This window comes from Rhipicephalus sanguineus, chromosome 2 (assembly GCF_013339695.2).
Source record: "Rhipicephalus sanguineus isolate Rsan-2018 chromosome 2, BIME_Rsan_1.4, whole genome shotgun sequence".
Taxonomy (NCBI): Eukaryota; Metazoa; Arthropoda; class Arachnida; order Ixodida; family Ixodidae; genus Rhipicephalus; species Rhipicephalus sanguineus.
Window position 1 is genome coordinate 36,000,047 of NC_051177.1, and position 19,649 is coordinate 36,019,695.

A 19,649-nucleotide genomic window follows, 5' to 3' on the forward strand; every position below is an offset into this window, starting at 1 on the left:
GGCGCAAGTACGGGCCACGGCATTGTTCACAACTAGCAACTCCAGATAGCTGCCGGAAATCTGTAAGAGCATTTTATACGCGTCCAGACACCTAAACGCCCTTGGTGCGCCCGAAGTGTCTAGGTACTCGCGTTAGAAAGCTTTTCATTTGCAGCCCCGAAAAGAATTACGCAAGAGCGAGACAGACAGAACAGCTTTGCAAGACGGACTCGCGGAAGGCCTTCCTAAGACGAACGATTTCAATTAGCACAACGCGTAGTCACGCCTAGCTACCATTCGTCCTCGGAAAGTAGTCGTAATTGGATCAGAAACTGAGCGTTCGTAGCAGTGAGTGCAGCGGACAAGGAGGAAGTAGAAGGCGTTTGACTTGGCTAGCCCTAGGGCTAGCAGCGAACTCGACAGGACTCGCCCTTAAGCATCTGCGAATGCGGAAGATGGCGCCTTCACGCTGCTACAAGCACCTAGCACGGAACACAATCTTGCGTCTAAGGACGGCCCAATATATGTACCTTTTTTTTTACGTATAGGCTTCCGGCTATGAAGACGCGAGGGAGCTATCTGTCACCGGCTAATGGCTTCTCTGCCGGGGTCCGGACCTTGCCACCGTCTCCATAGAAGCTCACACATTTTTCTTGCTTTTGGGTCACTTGAAGTGCCTAGGCCGGGACGACGGGTGAGAAACAGGCTGGCGCGAGGGTGATTGCTTAAAAGCTGTAATTAGGCGCCTGCGCCGTCTTGCGGACAGCTCGTTCGAGACCTTAAGAACACCAAAGAATCAAGACCACCTACAAAATCTGCATACCTCACGATTGTGGCTACGTTTGCAAGTATGGCAACGCGAAAGTTTACTGGAATTGCTTGTTTCGACTGGGAGCTAACTTAAGGGCGGCCCATGTATCCACCTGGGGGCAAGAAGAAGCATGGTATGATTTAGGATAAACGCTCGTTTATTAAAGGGTATTAAATGCGAAGGCTTTCTTAGCGAACCTCAGACACTATGGCTGTTTCTGTCTGTCTGTCTGTCTGTCTGTCTGTCTGTCTGTCTGTCTGTCTGTCTGTCTGTCTGTCTGTCTGTCTGTCTGTCTGTCTGTCTGTCTGTCTGTCTGTCTGTCTGTCTGTCTGTCTGTCTGTCTGTCTGTCTGTCTGTCTGTCTGTCTGTCTGTCTGTCTGTCTGTCTGTCTGTCTGTCTGTCTGTCTGTCTGTCTGTCTGTCTGTCCTGTCTGTCTGTCTGTCTGTCTGTCTGTCCGTCTGTCCTGTCCGTCCGTCCGTCCGTCCGTCCGTCCGTCCGTCCGTCCGTCCGTCCGTCCGTCCGTCCGTCCGTCCGTCCGTCCGTCCGTCCGTCCGTCCGTCCGTCCGTCCGTCCGTCTATCTATCTATCTATCTATCTATCTATCTATCTATCTATCTATCTATCTATCTATCTATCTATCTATCTATCTATCTATCTATCTATCTATCTATCCGGGGATCAGTGTATGACGAACACGATTCACTCGTCATGACATGAATAACGTAACACGCCTGTCGCGTACGTCATGAAATCCTTTCCATCAGTCACGTGTGGCACATACCCACATACCACAGTTCATGTTATGCGGGTATGGGCCACTGGTGATTCACAGCCTCAATCAACACAGTAACCGCGAGCATACACATTGAAGCGCAAGGTAAGTGAGGGAGCTGAAGGCAGAACTCCCCTGCAAGACGCTCGACTGCCATCCACTCGTCCACGTGGACCGCCAGAATGACGCAGTATTCTCTTCATTTCTTATCAGGCTAGGCGATGGCCTCATGCTGACCGAGTATGCCGTCAGATTAATTGAGAGCCGCTTTGTGACACGCAAGGAAGCCACTACTAAGTGCAATGACGGCATACGGCTATACAACAGCAATGCGGACGTCGACCCTATAACGCACGTTGCTTCGACGCTGCGGACAACGTGTAACGTCATCCCGCATGCGATAACATAACTGGCTATCAAAACGAGCAGGTGCGCAAAGCTAACCCAAGGGCACACAAACTTCGAGGAGCAAGTGCCACTGCTAGACACCCAAGTCAAGGATTACAGTCGCGTCCAATTTTTTTTTTAATTACACCCCGGAGCAACTGGAGCCGTAGTCGACCTCCGCTCGAGATGACAGCACTTCCTGCAAGCATTATAGGAAATGAAATGGAAGCATTCACTAATTTTCCAACGTATGGAATTATCAATGCGTACTAACGAGCTTTTATAGAAGCGATTAAACACTGTGAAGTCTTAATTGAAACCTTTGGAACAATGGCACAACAAGCACCACATTTAATGGCGAGGGGCACTGACGTTGGCTGCCAGCCGATGAGGCCCTACGCACACTCCACTCACGGCACGATTCGGGCGAAATCTCATTGCTTGAATCTAAAGTTCGCTCGACCAGCCGTTCAGAAACCGGCGCCCAGCGCCTAAGAAAGTCGGCTCCTAAATGCATGCATTATGCTTGCCAGGGCGGGTTATAGGTCTCTTTCTAAATGCTCCAGCATAAAAAAACCGAAGTGCGGAAGAACTCCTCCGAGCGAGCTGGGGGTGTGCTTTAAAGCGCCTCGTTAAAGGGAATGCGGGACTTCACCACGAAAACGGGCTCGCTATCACTCGGCTGAAGTTGATGCGTCTCTCTCCTTTCGTTCCCTTCTGTCGCCTCTTTCGCTAGCCAGAAAAGTATTGTGACTTCGACGGGCGCTGCGTAAATGGGTGTCCATATAATGAGTTCGGTATTATTCGAAACTCCGCTGCACACAAATGCCGATCTCGCTCTTACGCTTCCTCGGCAAATCCCGTGGGGATCTTTGTCGACCCTAGCAATGCGGAGTGGTTTGCCATCGCTTTGGTTTTACATAGTCTACGCGTATGGTGCTCATCTGCATCGTTGGGATGGTGGCGAGGGCTGCGTTGTTTTGCACGAGCGCCCTGCACACTTGGGTCCGGGAAGAGATGCCTTTATCAAGAATACCGGAAACAGAGAGCGGTGACATTGCTTGCAGCGCACACAAGACCTCAACGATATTGGCAAGTATGTATAATTCACATGTTTTTCACTTGTCTCTTAAATTCTGGTTCGCGATGATTGTGAAGGTCTGCCAAGAGTTGTGTTAAATCAAGATAGGTCTGGCGAAAGCGCGCGTCAACAAAACACTTACATATTGAAAAATGTGCCGAAATATTATGTAATGAAGTAGCACTTGGAAACGCTACGTTAACTGACTAGTATTCGAAATTATTAAAGTGGTCGACGTGTTCCTAACGGTCAGGAATGAAAACGACTAACCACACCATGAAGCTCGATTTGCTTAAGTAACTTTACGATTAACCGGCGACAGCTGTTAAAACAAATTCTATCGGCTACGTTGTCATAGCTTATTGTCAAGACACTTCCTCAACCTAACCTGCACCGTAATACAGCGAGACTGCCCACCAGCGCCAGTAGTGGAACGCTTAACTCTGCGATTGATGTGTAATCGGAAGATGAACACGCCCACCACTGCACTATGGCACATTTTTTTCATTCTTGCATGCATGAAAACATTGTCAGCAGCGCTTGTCAAACGCTGTTTACATTAGGAATGCACGAACAGGCCACTGAATCGAAGTCAGCAGCCATGCGAACGGTACATAAAATGTGCATTCTTTTGAATATCGTCGATGCTTCTTTTGCTGATCAGACACAAAGTATATATACCTACAGCAAAATCTTCTCCAACTCTTAGGTCATCTCTTGCGCTTCATTTAATAGTTTAGGAATGAGGGTGCACTGCATAAGCTCGAACGGCTTTGACTAAACATAAGCGAAAAATCACAGGGTCCCCTGTGCATTCACAGAGGACTCGAAGGCGGAAGCCATCTTGTTTTTCTTCTCAGTCGATGCATTAGGAAGCCTACATGAACGGCCGGTCATGTAGGCTCCTTAGATGTATTTTTCCTGCCCCGCCACTCTCCTAAAGCTTCGTGCACCTAGCGTGATTTCACACCGCCTCCAGGATCGGAGGCACCTGACCTGGTTTTGCACTGCCTCCGTGATCAGCCCACCTTGGACCAAGCTACGATGTCATGTGATGACAGTGTAGGCCACGGAGGAAGGAAAGAACTGAGGAGAGGGCATGCCCCAACGTTACTAGTAACGTTGGGCATTCCCAGCCGACGAGCTGGTAGAAAAGTGTGGAGGAAATGACGTCATGGCAGCCATATCCACAGGTAGGGTGGCTAGAATCATTTCCTCCATGGCTAGAATGGCCCATTCTAGCCACCCTACCACAGGGCACAATGGCGGCGTTCCTATGGTTACGTGGCGCGCCGTGTTGTGCAGTGTAGCTGGCTTAGCGGCGGCGGCTTGAGCGCTTTCGTAGGTCTCGTACCGAAACGTGGCGGATATCCATTCTTTGTGCCGCGTTGTTCTCTACGCAGTGTTCAACCGGTGGTTATCGTACCAAGCAACGTTTACAAAACCTGTTGGTAGCCGCGGGACCTCCACAGTGCGTGGAACGAGGGCGTATCTCCCTGCCGTGCAGCGGATAAAGCAGATGAAGTACGTATTAGAAGCGCTTAGCGAAATAGGGCGCAGCCACCGTAACAGAACGGAACAACGACGAACGCCTTGCAAGTCAGTGAGGGTTGTTCAGTGTTGCTGCTTGTGACAGCGGACGAAACATTCGTGCCCCGCAAGACGAAATGAGGACAATACATATGTATAGTTTCGTGTTCTATACGTTTACAGTAAGAACTTGCTTGTGCGCACTAAAACACCTTTTCTGTTTTGCTTGCGATGCTCGCTTCTAGCAGTATACTCTCGGAATTAGAGCAACCGCGTTCGAGTGTCATTCGCACGCCTGCACCGTGCACAAGCTCACCGATCTCATATTGCTGACGTCGGTGAGCTTTTACGTGGAACACGATCACGGCGACCGGGCGCCGCGTGAGAGACGGAATGCAACCATAGAAGGCGGCGCACAGCCGATAGTGTTTTCTGTACAGTGCGTGAACAGATGTCGTACATACATTGACACCACACGCCGTAGTCAGTGTATGTAGTTCGCGGCGTCTTCTTGTGCTTGCTTCCTTTTCGGTGTGCTGTTGCTCGCCAGATTTCCCTGGTGCGTGGCCGCCTTGTTCAGTAAGTTAAAGCGATTCCTAAGCCATGACGAAAGTACGTGTTTGTGCTCGTAAACTTCCGTTGGTCTAGCTAGCCATGGGTCTGTATGCCGGAATGTACAGTACGGTCCACTCTTAGAGGGAACACGCGAGCGCGCGGCCGGCGGTCCGCGGAGCGCTAACTGCTGGCGAGATTTGGAAACGTGGAGCATGCGCATAGAATAACAAGGGCGGTTCGTGCCCGCGTCGTCTGCTACTTCTCCGCCCCCGCACTCGGCGCGCGCTAGCGCCTTTGTATATTTATATGGTTGGAAAGACAAGCTTGCTATGCTCGCTGCATCAACCATCAGATTTCCTGTCTTATCAAAAGCGGCTGGCTGGTTCGAAAAGTATGTGGAAAGCTTACGATTAACTTTTTGATAAGCGCTGACACTAGGTTACGCAAGTGCTGGCTTCGTTATTGCTTTCACAGAATTCCACAGCTGGGGGCGCATTTCCTTGCTGATCGCATTTTTGGCTGTGCTAGTTCTTAAAAGTGGCATGGCCAGGGTACCTGAGGACGAAAGGCTTCGCATAGTCGAGCTCTACACTAAAGAATACAGCCAGCGCGCCGTCGCTGCCATGGTGAAGAGGCCACTTAAGACCGTGAATAGAATTATCCAGGCCTTCAGAGATGAAAATAGGATCAAGGACGCCCCTCGGAAACCAAGGCCACGAGTGACAACTCAGGAAGACGATATGAATATCGTTGCATATGTTGCTGACAACCCTCGAGCTTCAGTTAGTGAAATACGCCAGTGTTTTCAACTGACCGCTTCAAAAACAACTGTGAAGCGACGGCTGGCTGAAGCAGGACTGAAGAGCAGGATGGCAGTGCAAAAACCGCTACTGACGACGTGAACAAGTCAAAGCGCCTGTCGTTTACCCAGCGGCATGAAGCGTGGTCCCCTGACGATTGGGGCCGAGTGGTCTTCAGCGACGAGTGCACGTTCACGACCAAATGGGATCAGAGGGCCCGTGTCTGGCGTCCAGATAGAACTCGGTATGCTCGAATTCTCTTAAATCTTCTCTAGTTCCCGAACGTTGCTACAACTTCCATGGTAAAGCAAACTGTAAATTTGAGTTTTAACGCACCCAAGCGCCGCGACCGGAACTCGTTAGAAATTATACGCTACTTATCATACGCCCATTTTGCCACATGCGTGGGTTGGAAAACATGTTTGCACCAGAAATATCAAGGTATCTGCGGCCGAGAATGAAACCCTGAATTTCGTATTAATAATCTTAATATTATCCGGGGTTTAACGTCCCAAAACCACGACATGATTACGAGTGACGCCATAGTGGTGGGCTCCGGGAATTTGGACCACCTGAGGTTCTTTAAAATGCACCTAAATTAAGTATCCGGGCCTCAGCATTTTCGCCGTAATAATAATGTTAAGTTTGCTGTTTCGGCTCGTAGTTCCTTCCGTTATAACATGATTGGCATTGCAAGACAAGAGTGCTGCACAATACAGCCTTCTACAACTTTTTTTTTCGTTCGTGTTTGTTACTATATAGGTTCAGGCCTGAATTTGTTCAGCGAGTAGCAGCAAGCGGACGGACTGTGGTGAGCGTTGGGGCTGCATCACCCGTGACGGCCTCGGACCCCTCGTGCGCATACAAGGGGCCTTCACAGCGGACAAATACAGAAATATTCTGGACACCGTCGGCCTCCCGCACATCACCAGTCACATCACACCGCAGCATGACTGCATTTTTCAGCACGACCGCTCGCCGGTGCACACCGCCAAAAAGGTCGATCGCCTACTACAGCAGCGCGGAGTGACTGTGCTCATGTGGCCCCCACAGTCCCCTGATTTGAATATAATAGAAAATGTGTGGGGAAGGATGAAGACGTCTCTTTCCCGTCTAGGTCTTCATGGAAAATCTGCGGATGACCTCTGGGCTGCGGTTAACGAAGAGTGGGAGCGGCTCAAGTGCGACTCATCCTTCACAGAAGCACTGTACAGGTCTCTGCCTGAAAGGATGAAGGCCGTAGTCGACGCTGAAGGTGACGTCACCCGTTACTGAACGAAGTCTAGGGCACGCTATTGGAGCACGAAGTGACTTAGGTTCATATGAGAATGGAAGACCCAGGATCCACCACACATTTCTCTAGACACCCCAAAACGATGAACCAAAAGCCCGAGTGCTAAACAGCCTATTATTTTTTTTTGCGATTACCAGCGTAATCATCGGCATTACGAGTGTAATTTTTTTTTCAATGCCTGGTATGTCGCGCTTGGTCCTACTTTGCTTGCACAGATCTGCATTTTATTTCGCGTTTCACAGGGCAGAGACATGTTTCATTAGCTTTGCATTTTTAAAATGTTTCGAGGCTATAGATCTGGCCTGGCTCACCTATACTCTGTCACACAAATACGACGAATAAATTTTGTCTTCTTTGTTTACTCCACGTCGTTCCACGCACACCATTTTTCATCGCGCGTGTTGGTGAAACGCAATAATTTTCGTAAAAGTGCACGTCATCGCATATTCTGGCGATGTTGCCTTAACGATTAAAAAAATCACGAGAGTTATAACTAACATTTCCTGGGGTATTTCAAGCCACAACAAGGATATCATTCGGTGTCACGCCGTATTGGGAGACTTCGAACTAGTTTCAATCGCAAGTGTTTCCTTAACGTGCTTCTAAATACTATAAGCACATGGCTTTTCTTTGCATTTCGCCCGTAATCGAAATTCAGCCGCTGTGGCCATCAATGGAATCGCGTCAAAGCTGCCGAGAAACCACAGCAATAAACGAACGGTACTTTTTTTTTGTTCTGCGCGCTGATTACCCGACGAGCCGCAGGGAGAGCACAGGGGCATGAATCGCGCCGCAGAAAAACGAACGCGCTATCCAGCGCACGGCAAGCGCAGGGGCGGTAAGTAGCAGACGAACGGCGGCAAGCACCGCCCTTGCGCCTTTATGCGCATGCTCCAGGTTTCCAAATCTCGCCAGCAGTTGGCGCTCCGCGTACCGCCGGCCGCGCGCTCGCGTGTTCCCTCTAAAAGTGGACCGTACTGTACGTACGTACGTGAGGTACGAGTTCTGCCGGACATTGCCGAGCATTTTCAAGTGCCGTGAGATTGCGCGGATTTTACTCGTACACTATCGCCGCGTCAAGCTCGCATTGTGGCTCATAGCCCGAACAGAGGAAAACAAAGCAGCAGCGTAAAACTAAATCGTTTAAAATAATGCCTGCGGCTTAGCTCGGCTAGGTCCGGTTATGCAAGCGAAAGCTTGTTTACTTGGTTATGCTTGTTTACCTTCGTAGCCGAAGCGCAGTTTGCCAACCGAACGATATGGCTAGTCGAACGTTCCGTACTGCGTGCGCTCACTAGAGTCGTTTCGTCAGTTACAGAAGCCGTCGCCGCAGTCGACGCGAGAAACGCTAGGCATCTAAACTGCTAAACCACCAACAGACGCTCGCGCACTCCTCTGCTAGCAGATGCGCGCTCTCCTTGCGTTTTCACCTCGGACGCTGAGGAAGGGCATTCGTAGGCAGACGAGCCGACGAACGCGTACGTTCGCTGTAGGTTCGTGCGCAGCTGCAACTCGCGAAATGATTTCGCCAGAGGCATCGCGCTGGCCCAGCGTGTTGACTTCCGTTCAGTTGGTTTCGGATCGCCACGGCATGCGCGCGACGCACGCGCATCACGTGCTTTTCGAGCCGGAGAGAGCGACATGGCTTCCACTGTGCTGTTCGCCCGTACACAAGAGAGGAGGATCTACCCGGTCAATATGGCCGACTTCCGGCTTCACCGAGGCTTCACCGAGAGCGACGTCAGAGCCCCTCCTCAGTTCTTTCCTTCCTCCGTGGTGTAGGCTAATGCCACAGGAGCAAAGGAACGAGACGGCTGAACCAGTATCGATGCCAGCAGAGAACATGAGCCGTGGCTTTACGTGCCACTGCGAAGCGCCGTCATTTTTAAAGACGATAGTCTTTTTTTGGTCTGTCTGTCTGTCTGTCTGTCTGTCTGTCTGTCTGTCTGTCTGTCTGTCTGTCTGTCTGTCTGTCTGTCTGTCTGCCTGCCTGTCTGTCACCCGATTCAGCGACCCGGCTCAAGTTGAACCACTTGCTTACCGCCTACCCATCTTGAACTGGTACGGCTGTTCATACTTGTGAACGTTGTCGATCAAAAAGTAAATATTACGCACATCTTAGGCGCAATATCACTAGGTAAGTATTAGGTGGTATGTTCCTGTAATGGAAAATACATAGATACGTAATTCTAAAGACCCTAGTTTCTTAAGCCACGCTGAAAATGCGGCTGCGCTGAAAATGCCTATGCGCGCGACGAACGCCCTCTGCCACGCCCTCTGCCACGAAGGAAACCCTCTGCACAAGCTCATGTTTCCCGACGTATTGCCAGATGGCGTCCATATATCACGCAGCGCCTCCTCTATCATCTTTACACGACATTTGCAGCGGAGCACGCAGATACGCGGCCAACTTTTTTCTCTTGAGGTCGCGCACTCTCCGGTTCTTTTCGCCGCCCAAGGGAGGGTACTACAAGGAATTATTAGGCGTTACGTCATAGATGTCACGCCAGAATTTATGACGTCATGATGGCGTCACAAATTTCTTTCGATCTGTAACGTCATCACCACGTGATGATGGTTTTTTGCACCCCTAATCCCCGACGCCGCAGGACGCGAGATGTCGCCGACAACGGTCAAATTGCGTGTTTGGTGAGGCATATAAGGCTTTCGCCTTAATAAATAAATTATATCAGCCCTCCCCATGTTTACAATATATGACTCAGTCAAGTGCATTTGAAATACGGATCGAGGTGGCATGCAGAGCGCAACATCCAGGGACAAGGAAAAAGTCACAGTTTCACCGCAAGGGCGAAGCAATGAATGCGGTAGCAACAAATTGTAGTGTTATACGAAGTGAAGCTGGCAGGTAACTGTATTGTATCCGATCTCGCGTAACTGCAAAACGCTGGTGTAAGATAATACGGCCGCTACAGGGAGAGATGCTCTCCGCATAGTCACTTCGCGTTGAGAGCGCAGCACGTAGAAGGGTGTACGAGCCGCCTGCTGTGATGGCTGCCGAGATATCGCGCGCGCTAGCGATCGCGACCGCGTCCTTAGATTCAAAGTACAAAATTGCTGCTCGCGCGACCCCCCCCTCCCCTCCCGCGTCTTTTCATGGTCGTTAAAGACGGGCGGGGCGTTTCCTGTCTGCTTCGTCGGCAGGCCTCCCGAGCGGGGTGATGTTATCGCACGCACCCTCCGAGCGACGGAAATTGGCCGGCTTGTTTGGTCTCTGCTCTGGCCGTGTTCGTCGCCCCCGTTCGCGCGCTTTTACCCGCGGTAGAACATGCGATGCGCGGGGGGATCTTATCAATTTGGAATTCATACGGGAGGGGCATGACGGCGACGGCGACGGCAATAAACCCGTCGAGACTGTCCATGTAATTGCTATCGCAATAAAAAAAGGAAACAAACCTTGGGATCCCGCCCTTCCAAGGTTATTAGGGTTGACCGCGACGGGAGAACAAAACAACAGGTTCGCCAAGGAACGTGATAGAAGGCGTCCCGAGAGACGAAGGAGGCTGTCTACCGGAAGCTTTATGAACGGGCGATGTGGTTTTTCTGGTAGTATCTTTAAAAGCGCTTGTATTCTTTTCTGTTATCTTGTAACTGGTTTTGTTCAGATAAATTCTCAATTGAACTATTGTTTTTGTTTTTTTAACCTCGCTCTTCGCACACAACACCCGTGCCGATCCCCGTTGGTTCCTGTTCCGATCTTTATTCATCCACCTCCTCCTAGGAGATCTTTATTAATCTCAGGAGGGATATTTTGAGAAAGTATGAGTAATATATCTCAAAGAAAGAAAGAAAGAAAGAAAGAAAGAAAGAAAGAAAGAAAGAAAGAAAGAAAGACCATCAGCTCAAAAGCCATTCTGCTCTCCTGGCTTACTAATAAAAATATCTGGCGTTTAACGTCCCAAAACCACGATATGATTATGAGAGACGCCGTAGTGGAGGGCTCCGGAAACTTCGACCACCTGGGGTTCTTTAACGTGCACTAAATCTAAGTACACGGGCCTCAGACATTTTCGCCTTCATCGAAAATGCAGCCGCCGCGGCCGGGATTCGATCCCGCGACCTTCAGATCAGCAGTCGAGCGCCATAACCACTAGACCACCGTGGCGGGGCTCTCCTGGCTTACTGCTGTTATAGGTGGTGTCCTGGGAAGTCCGCACAGCGCATGAATCGTGTTCAATATTCAACTCCTTCTAGAGATGCGTGTATCGCAAGCTCGATGTAAGCATCATTTTAAGTAAAAGTTCCAATTATTACCCAATCACAAGTACTGCAAAGTGCGCCTCAAAGCACTAGATCTTGTCTTTTTTAAAATTTATTGCTCAAGAAGAATTTACAAGTCTCGGTAATTATTTCGTAACTGCAATTTCAGGTTTTATAATAACACGCACGCTCCGTATATTTTATCATTTTCACAATTTTATTTTACGTCAGTAAAATTGGCAAATACTTATTTCGGAAGCAACACGCTTCTCTGGTTGCATGAAGCGGCATTAAGAAAGGGAAATTAACAACCACCGGTATGTAGCACCAGGATCAGGACAAATTCTTCGGCTACTGAGAAGCTCTCTTTCTGAGAAATCCGTATGGATTTCCTTGTGGCTTCGTGCTGCATACGAGTGGTTGTTAACTTGCCTTTCTTAACCCTTCCGCCACCTTGTGGGGTTGCGCAGAACTGATCTGCAAAAAAAAGGAGAAAAAATTGAAGCGACATTAGACGATTTCATGAGGGATTGGGTGCTTGCCTCTAATATGAGCTTTACAAAAGTGAAATGCGATCGCAAGTTTGAGTACAACCGACGTATTGTAAGAAAAGGCATTGTAATGGAAACAACAACAAAGTAGAAAGCTCAGCCACAGTCGGTAACACTCCCCAAAGAACGCGCAATTAAGCAAAAGTAAATACGCGACGGGTTGAGGCGTACGAGGGCAGAACAAGCGTAGTGGGCTGTCTGATCGATGGGATGAAGCCGCAAAGTACCGGATAATCGACGCGAGGTTCGTGTGAACGCTCTCGCCATCTGGCACACACCTCCAGTAAATACATTTATGCGATCTTGAGAAGTAAACAGGACCAAGAAGAACCAACCAGGAAAGTGTACACAGAGAGAAGCCACTGCAATGATATGAGGAGCACCAGTAGCATTACTGAAAGCCGGTGAGTCTTCTTAACGACCGAGGAACTGCGTGCACAGCAGACGGGTTGCACAGTGTTAAGAACAGCTGGCAGCTCGTGAACAGCTCTCGGCCTAACATACTGGCTAGTCAGTGCTAAAGGTGCTGGATTAATGTACGTTTTGTTACTAGAGCGATGATGCCTCCTCTGCTATATAGTCCGCGCACTTATTACTTCACACCACTATACCAAGAGTTACCAGCAGAGAAAGGAATACAAGAACCAGTCCTCCCTCGGCAATGGTGTGTTCCATACTTCCCTTCTCTAGCTGCTATGTGCGTGCTTGAGTGAACCAGTGAACGGATAGCTCGACGAATTGCGCTTACTTTTTCTTCTTTAACCTCTGCACCACCGAAATGAAGATATCGACACAGATAGTCTCTACCAGCTGCTGCAGCTGTACTTGCTACTTTACTTCGTTTCGAAGCGTGCGTTTTGTCACTTCCCAATTTATCGCGCTTTCAAAAGCGGCGTTGCGAAGGAAAAGCGACGAGGACACGGTTCGTTAACACTCGCGCGATCGAAGTCTTTAGATTCGCGGAACAATTCCTCACCCGTTCGCGCAAGAAGGATCAATGTTTAGGTTGTATTCGGAACAAAAGCTCCAGTATTTTAAAACTTGCTCTCTCATTTTAACGAGTCATGAGATCAATGCTGGACTGCCGTTGTCAGAATTGTCACCTTAAAATTAGCGGTAGCGATAGTGTAATTAGGGTAGTGTAAATAGGGTAGCGATAGTGTAATTTGTGACAAACAGGTGATTCTCATTACAAAATAGACAAAATATATCTATAAATATTAGTAAAAATTTGCTTAGTAAGACTTCCTTACGGTTGCCATCACGTCTTATTCACAACGAGCCCATTATTTGTGACTACTAACGACGTGTCTACCGGCAACTTCACTATTGTTGTAGCTATTTTAGCCTCCATAAGATCGCTAGTCTTAGCTAGTCTTGACATTGAGCGCTACGTCGGTAGTGGGAGAACTGCGTGTGTGACATAAACGAGCGCGATTTGCACCATTCTACACAATTGCAACATCTCTAGCAAGAACCGCGCACTACGTAATTGCAAAAGTTTTAATTTATTACTGTTATTTGTGTCGGGAGGAATATATGCCCCTTCGATGACATACTCTCACTGTTTGGCACATAACAAGCGTACTGCTTTAGATAAAACCAAGAAAAAAAAATAAAATTGTGACGTTGCTTCGTTTACGAGGTTATGGATTTGTGTGAAAGCGCCTCGGGCGTTGGTGTACTGCTTTTCGTTACTTTTGCGTTTGTGTCTTTTAAACACCTGAATCTTGAGACCATATTTCATTCTCACCAACTTTGTCACCGCTGTGGTGTTCCAAGACAGCAGTCATGTACAAAGTAAGCTATCAAGGTAAGACCTAGCGAATGGTCAACTAAAACTTTATGAACAAGAAATACAAACGTTTGGAGAAACACAAGGAAGAGGCGATAGTCGAAGTTGGTTGGTTGAAAACCTTTATTTGGCTCCTGCAAGGCGCGCGTCAGCGCGCAGCGGGCGACTCCCACGTCGGGACCGTCAGACCAAGCCTGCCGGCCACTATTAAAATGAAAGCGACGACAAGCAATATCAAAGAGCAATATACGAAGCCTCTGCGCAAGCCGATAAATAGCGAGATTATAAGTAAGCGCCTCTACACAAGACAAACGAAGTACGCAGGGTGAAAACAGCAACGGGACCGGAAACGCAGCGGCAAAGATGAAATATCGCAGAGAAAGCGACGTGCCCCGGAGGCTATACGGAGGCAGTAAAAACAACACTGTTGGCCTGGGCAGAAAAAACATAATTCGAGACACGATCAGGCACACGAACAGACAGACGAAAGGACATAGGCCAGGTAACAACAAGCCAGGCGGCAAAGACGCTCATGGCCGACGAGAGTTACCGGCTGCAAGAGCTGGCTGCGCACTTTTCCTGACCCACGGGCAAAACACGGCCGGACGAGAGATGTTAACATGTTTGGAGCGGTGTGCCGTTGGGACCAGCTTTCATTTGTAATGCTGGGTCGGAACGCACAGACGTGAAACTCCGCGCGTGTAGGTGGCTATATATACAGCGCCAGCTCTGGTTATCGGCGACAAGCTTTGGTACCTCGCAAAAAAAAAAAGAGAGAAGTAATAATTTTTATTTCATTTAGGTACGCTTATTTGCGAGAAAATCTGGTCCTTTAGCAGCGACAGCTTTTATCTGTATGACTTTTTGGCGACCTTGATATCTTGCAAGGTCTATCGCTCATTTGTAGTTCAAATCGCAAGTGAACTGTTCATTCCCATGTTATTTTTTTTTATTGGTTTCAGTTTGCTATACGTGTTTTCTTTACTTGTTTACTTTCGTACTTTTTTTCACTGGCGAACTCATAGAAATGGAGTAGCCGAGGTTATATTATCTTCAACCTCTCCCAGCAAGCCAGTTAGAACAACAGAACAGAAGTCACAAAACTGCAACAGGAAAAAGTCCGCCAGTCAATGTCTTCGTGTTTGTAAACAGCAAAAGCTCATGGGGTAGAAGTCTGGGCTAGTTTGGTTTGCACGAGTTTTGGCAGCTAACAAAGCTTTGGTTTGGCCATTGACGTTTCTTTTCAGGCTGATATCTTCATGTGCATTCTCTTCGAAGAAGAACAAAGACTACTCACAGCTTCAGTGGTAGTGCACGACGATCGCTGAACGTGACTATCGTAACCAGGTGCCTTCATCGATTACACAAGTGCACCGGACCGAAAATTTCGTCTCTCAGGCAACGTGCAGGGGCGTTTTGTAAACGCAGCGCGTTCTTCTGTAGACAGGTAGCACTGTTCATCACTTAGTAAAGTAGAGGCATGCGTCCGACCACAAGGATAAGTAATCTAAGAAAACACACTACATCAAAACAGGCTATCACAATATTGCTCAACGCCTTGTTTCATTGAAACCTTTGACCACTTCCTTACTGCAGCCACCTCGGGAATTCGAAGCTCCAGAAAAAAGTTGTATTTTGGCCAATGCTTTTTACTATACCATGACAAGCAGGTACAGCGCTACATAGAAAGTAAACCTCCTGGAAGGAGCCTAGCCAGGAAGCGATTCTAGCTCTACCTTGTAAAGCCAGAAAAGAGGTTGTTCGGAATTGCTCCCGCCAGTATATTGTTTTCAGAGCGCAAGCAAAAGCATCATGCGTTGTCTGATCAAGCTGCATTAGGTTGATGTGTATGGACTGGAGGTTCTCAATACTGATTCCTAGAGATCCCCAGAACAGTATAAAGTCTGGAACTTCGTGAGGAATGCAAAGTGCGGCCTCTTCCCCAGTTCCACTGTTCCGAATGAAATAGAAGAGCTCGAGGATATGCTGAATTATTTCCTCGGTCAAGACACCTACTTAATGGCGACTCTTGCTTGTACATAGGTGATCCACTTTATGCTAAATAAAATTTTCATCCATAGCTCTTATAACATGCTCTCAGTGAAAGGACAGCTTCGAGGAATTATTTTCTGACACAAGTCATCTGCCCTTGTTGCCACGACACTCACCAGCTCAGCGCTGCATTGCGTGCATTATTATACAACACGATGATTATGAGGAGAGCCGGATAAAGTTTCACCACAGAATGCCGTTATTACTGCATGGCGGGAAAAATACTGGGGCCTCAACACGTATCGACAAACAAGAACTTGGAGGACGCTTGAGAGTAGAACGTGATAGTGTTATCGGCCCGTGCGTATCGCCTTCCCAATTGCTTGTCTCGCTTCGGTTCTCTGTGCATGCCTCCATGGTTCTGCAAGGAAACGAATGCCTGTGCGCGTAACATTGGCCGTTTCAAAGTCTGCTAGAATGTCTACTGCAAGTACAGTTGTTAAGTGCCCACTAAGCCATATTTATTCTGCGACTCAGCGAAAGACCCATTACGCGTCCGTATGTAAGGCAAAACGCGAACCTACGCAGCTGTTCCCTTTGTGAGGTTTTGCTGCTGATGATGATTAAATATACCTTAGCGCTTTGTAATGGGTGGGCCTTTAAAACACCCACTCGTTGCGCAATTCACATGTTTTGACGCCAGGCGCGATTCTACGCTTCTGCCACGCAATATTATATTAAATGCGTTAAGGAGACGCCTTCCACTACATGATATTCGTATAGTGTTTTTGTCCCGAAGCAGTTTCCACGAAATAGCGTGGCTCTGTGGTAGAACGCCTGCTTGCCACGCAGACAGGCCCGGGCTCGATTCTCACTCAAACCCGAAGATTTTTATTTATTTTATTTGCATCTTTCTCGATTTTTCGATGACGGACAAGATGGATGATTTTTCGCTCACAACCAACGACGCTGTCACCGACGCCGGAATTGCTTCGAAGCGAGCTCTTTAACGCCGTCGCGTTAAAACACAGGGACAAGCGCTGAGGACAGAGCGTTTACTGTCTCTTCCACCATGAATGGACGCCGACTCGCCCAACTTTCCTCCGTGCTACAGTTTATTAGTGCTCTAAGTTCGCTCATGTGCGGTAGTCAAGCGCCACACTAACTACTGTGGGAAAGTACATCACGAAGAAATCGACGCATCACCGTGCGAACAATAGGTTGCTCGTTAGGATATAGCACTGTGGTCAGGCTTGGAAGTTCATGTGGACTTTGTGTGCTTACTGTTCATTCGCTCAGAGCGGAACTGGAAAACAATTTTTGTTTCAAAATCTTCACACATCGTTTGCGGTAGTGTTTCCAGTTCTCCATGCAGCGTTGCTGGTATTGCGGTTTACGCCCTAAGGCGCCGTTTCGATTTGCAGAGCACACCACAAGAACTATGCCGCTTTCATCTACTCTTATTAAATGCGTAAATGAAACTCTTATTAAATCGATTAGATCGATTATTAAAACTACTCTTATTAAATGCGATTATGGCAGAACGGCGACTGTTTGAGTTCCACGCTTTTTTGTGAATAATTTGCATTTCACCAGTCAAGTACGGTTTCGTGCTGGTGTGCGATGGAGGTGGAGCCCCCCGCGCGACCATCGGACCCCGGAGTGCCGCGGGTGTTGCTTCCAGGAAGCGCAACAGCGCCGAGAGCGACATGACAGCGATGACACGGTGCACTACTATGTCAGCAGTGAGAATTCTGGCGACGACACCTTCGAGCTGGTGAGGAGCCGCAAGGCAAAGAGACGATTCCTGAGCACGTCAGCCAATTCGACTGTGTCCACCATGGGATCTTCGCGGAATACCGAGGTATTAACCATCCTCTTCGCGCCAACTAGTTCTCGCCTGTGACATCATGAGATGTCTGAACCGGCAAGCCGTGTCTGTACAGCTAGAGGCACTGGTGCCAAATGAAATAAAGGAGGTCAGAGTGAACCGCCGCAAGAACATCCTAGCGATTGACGTCAATCACGTGACTGCGCTAGACACATTGCGCGAAGTCACAGAACATAATGGAATGGAAGTCCGCTCATATACCGCTGGGCAAAGAAATGAGCACTGGGGTAGTTTATGATGTTGACGAAGCCATTACCAACACCGACCTACCAGTCCTGATCAAGCCTGCGTCAGACGACACCATTATAGCAAGTGTATGTCGTATCGGGACGTCACGATGCGTAAGGATTATATTTAAGGGCGAATCACTCCCATCACACGTAAAAGTGGGCCACTTCCGACACGCAGTTCACCCTTTTGTACCAAGACCGCTTCAGTGCTGGAAGTGCATGAAGTTAGGTCACGTGAGTAGTGTGTGCAGGAACGCTACCGTTTGTTCCCAATGCACTGAGCACCACACCACGGACAAATGCGAGGCCACGACACTCAAATGCTCAAATTGCAACGGGCCACATGATGCATCTTCGAAGGATTGCCCTGTTATTCGAAGGGAGATAGCAATTCTGAAGAAAAGGGTTAAAGATGACTTGTCACACCGAGAAGCGGCTGCACCTCTTACGCGACGACGGTCCTGTCGCCGGCGGTGCACCAAAGCCTCCAAAGCCTCGTTGCCACCAACCACGTTCAAAACCGTCTCCACCTCTTCCACTCAGGCCAAGCGCTGTCGGGTCTAAGGATAAAGAAGCTTCTGCTAGCAATGGAGCTGGCGCTTCGTTTCTACCACCCAGACCAAACGCAGCCGTGTCTATGGACGATGCTTCTACCAGCAATGCAGCTGACGCTTGGCCTGAACTCCCAAAGCTGCATGCACCTGATGAGCGACACCAGACTTCGACAGAAAGGGACACTTCATCGGTACCCCATGAACTGACGGACGAAGAAAGACAAGTTGTCGGCATGGTCAACACCCTAGTGAGTGCTATTCGTGTGCTACTGAGCAAGGTGCAGACACCGATAGCTCGAAGCGTGTTGCAACTGCTCGACCATCACTCCAGTTCTCGCAAGCCTTCAGAAGTCTGTAGCATGAGAACACTAGCAGCACCACCATGGCTTCACCGTCAAGATTTGGTTGCATGGGACCGCGCATACAAGTTGCATAACGAATGCGCTGCTCTAGTTTCAGCCACGGGACTGACTCACCGCCTGTGATGTCAAGCGCAGAACTGCCGTTACGTCGACGCCAACAGTGACTTTTTCTCCTCCTCTATAACTTTTCTTCTTCCTCCCCCTTCCCCAGTGCAGTGTAGCCTACCGGGCTCAGCCCTGGTTAACCTCCCTGCCTTTCTTTCATCCTTATTCTCTCTCTCTCTCTTATTAAATGCGAAGCATTTCTTAGCGAACTTCTGCGACTTTGAGCGTATCTATCATCTATCTATCTTCTAGCCGCTACGACTCTGTGCTTCCTGCTCGTTTCGTTAATGGAATGTACACCAAAATTGATATGACATAACATGACGGTATGACGAACTTGATTGACGAGTCATAACATGAAAATCATGATATGTATGTCATGAACGACATGATATACATGCCACAGTCTTGGTGCTCTTACGGCCGTTTCGTTAATTTGATATATACCAAATTGATACGGCGTGACAAGAGTGTATGGCGAACATAACTTAAAGGTCCTAACATGAAAATCATAATAATAATATCTGGGGTTTAACGTCCCAAAACCACTATATGATTATGAGAGGCGCGTAGTGGAGGGCTCCGGAAATTTCGACCACCTGGGGTTCTTAACGTGCACCTAAATCTAAGTACACGGGCCTCAAACATTTTCGCATCCATCGAAAATGCGCCGTCGCGGCCGGGATTCGATCCGCGACCTGCGGGTCAGCAGTCGAGCACCATAACCACTAGACCACCGTGG

The 19,649-nt window shown here is 48.6% G+C and overlaps 1 protein-coding gene across 1 annotated transcript in view; it reads left to right on the forward strand.

The window, feature by feature from the left end:
* Positions 1 to 5,657: 5,657 nt before the first annotated feature.
* LOC119381538 (Down syndrome cell adhesion molecule-like protein 1 homolog) overlaps positions 5,658 to 19,649 on the forward strand; it is a 52,896-nt gene continuing 38,904 nt past the window's right edge. The window contains exons 1-2 of the mRNA XM_049412818.1: positions 5,658 to 5,897; positions 6,882 to 7,170. Coding sequence (XP_049268775.1) covers positions 5,658 to 5,897; positions 6,882 to 7,170 — 529 coding nt within the window. The remainder of the gene's footprint in view (positions 5,898 to 6,881; positions 7,171 to 19,649) is intronic.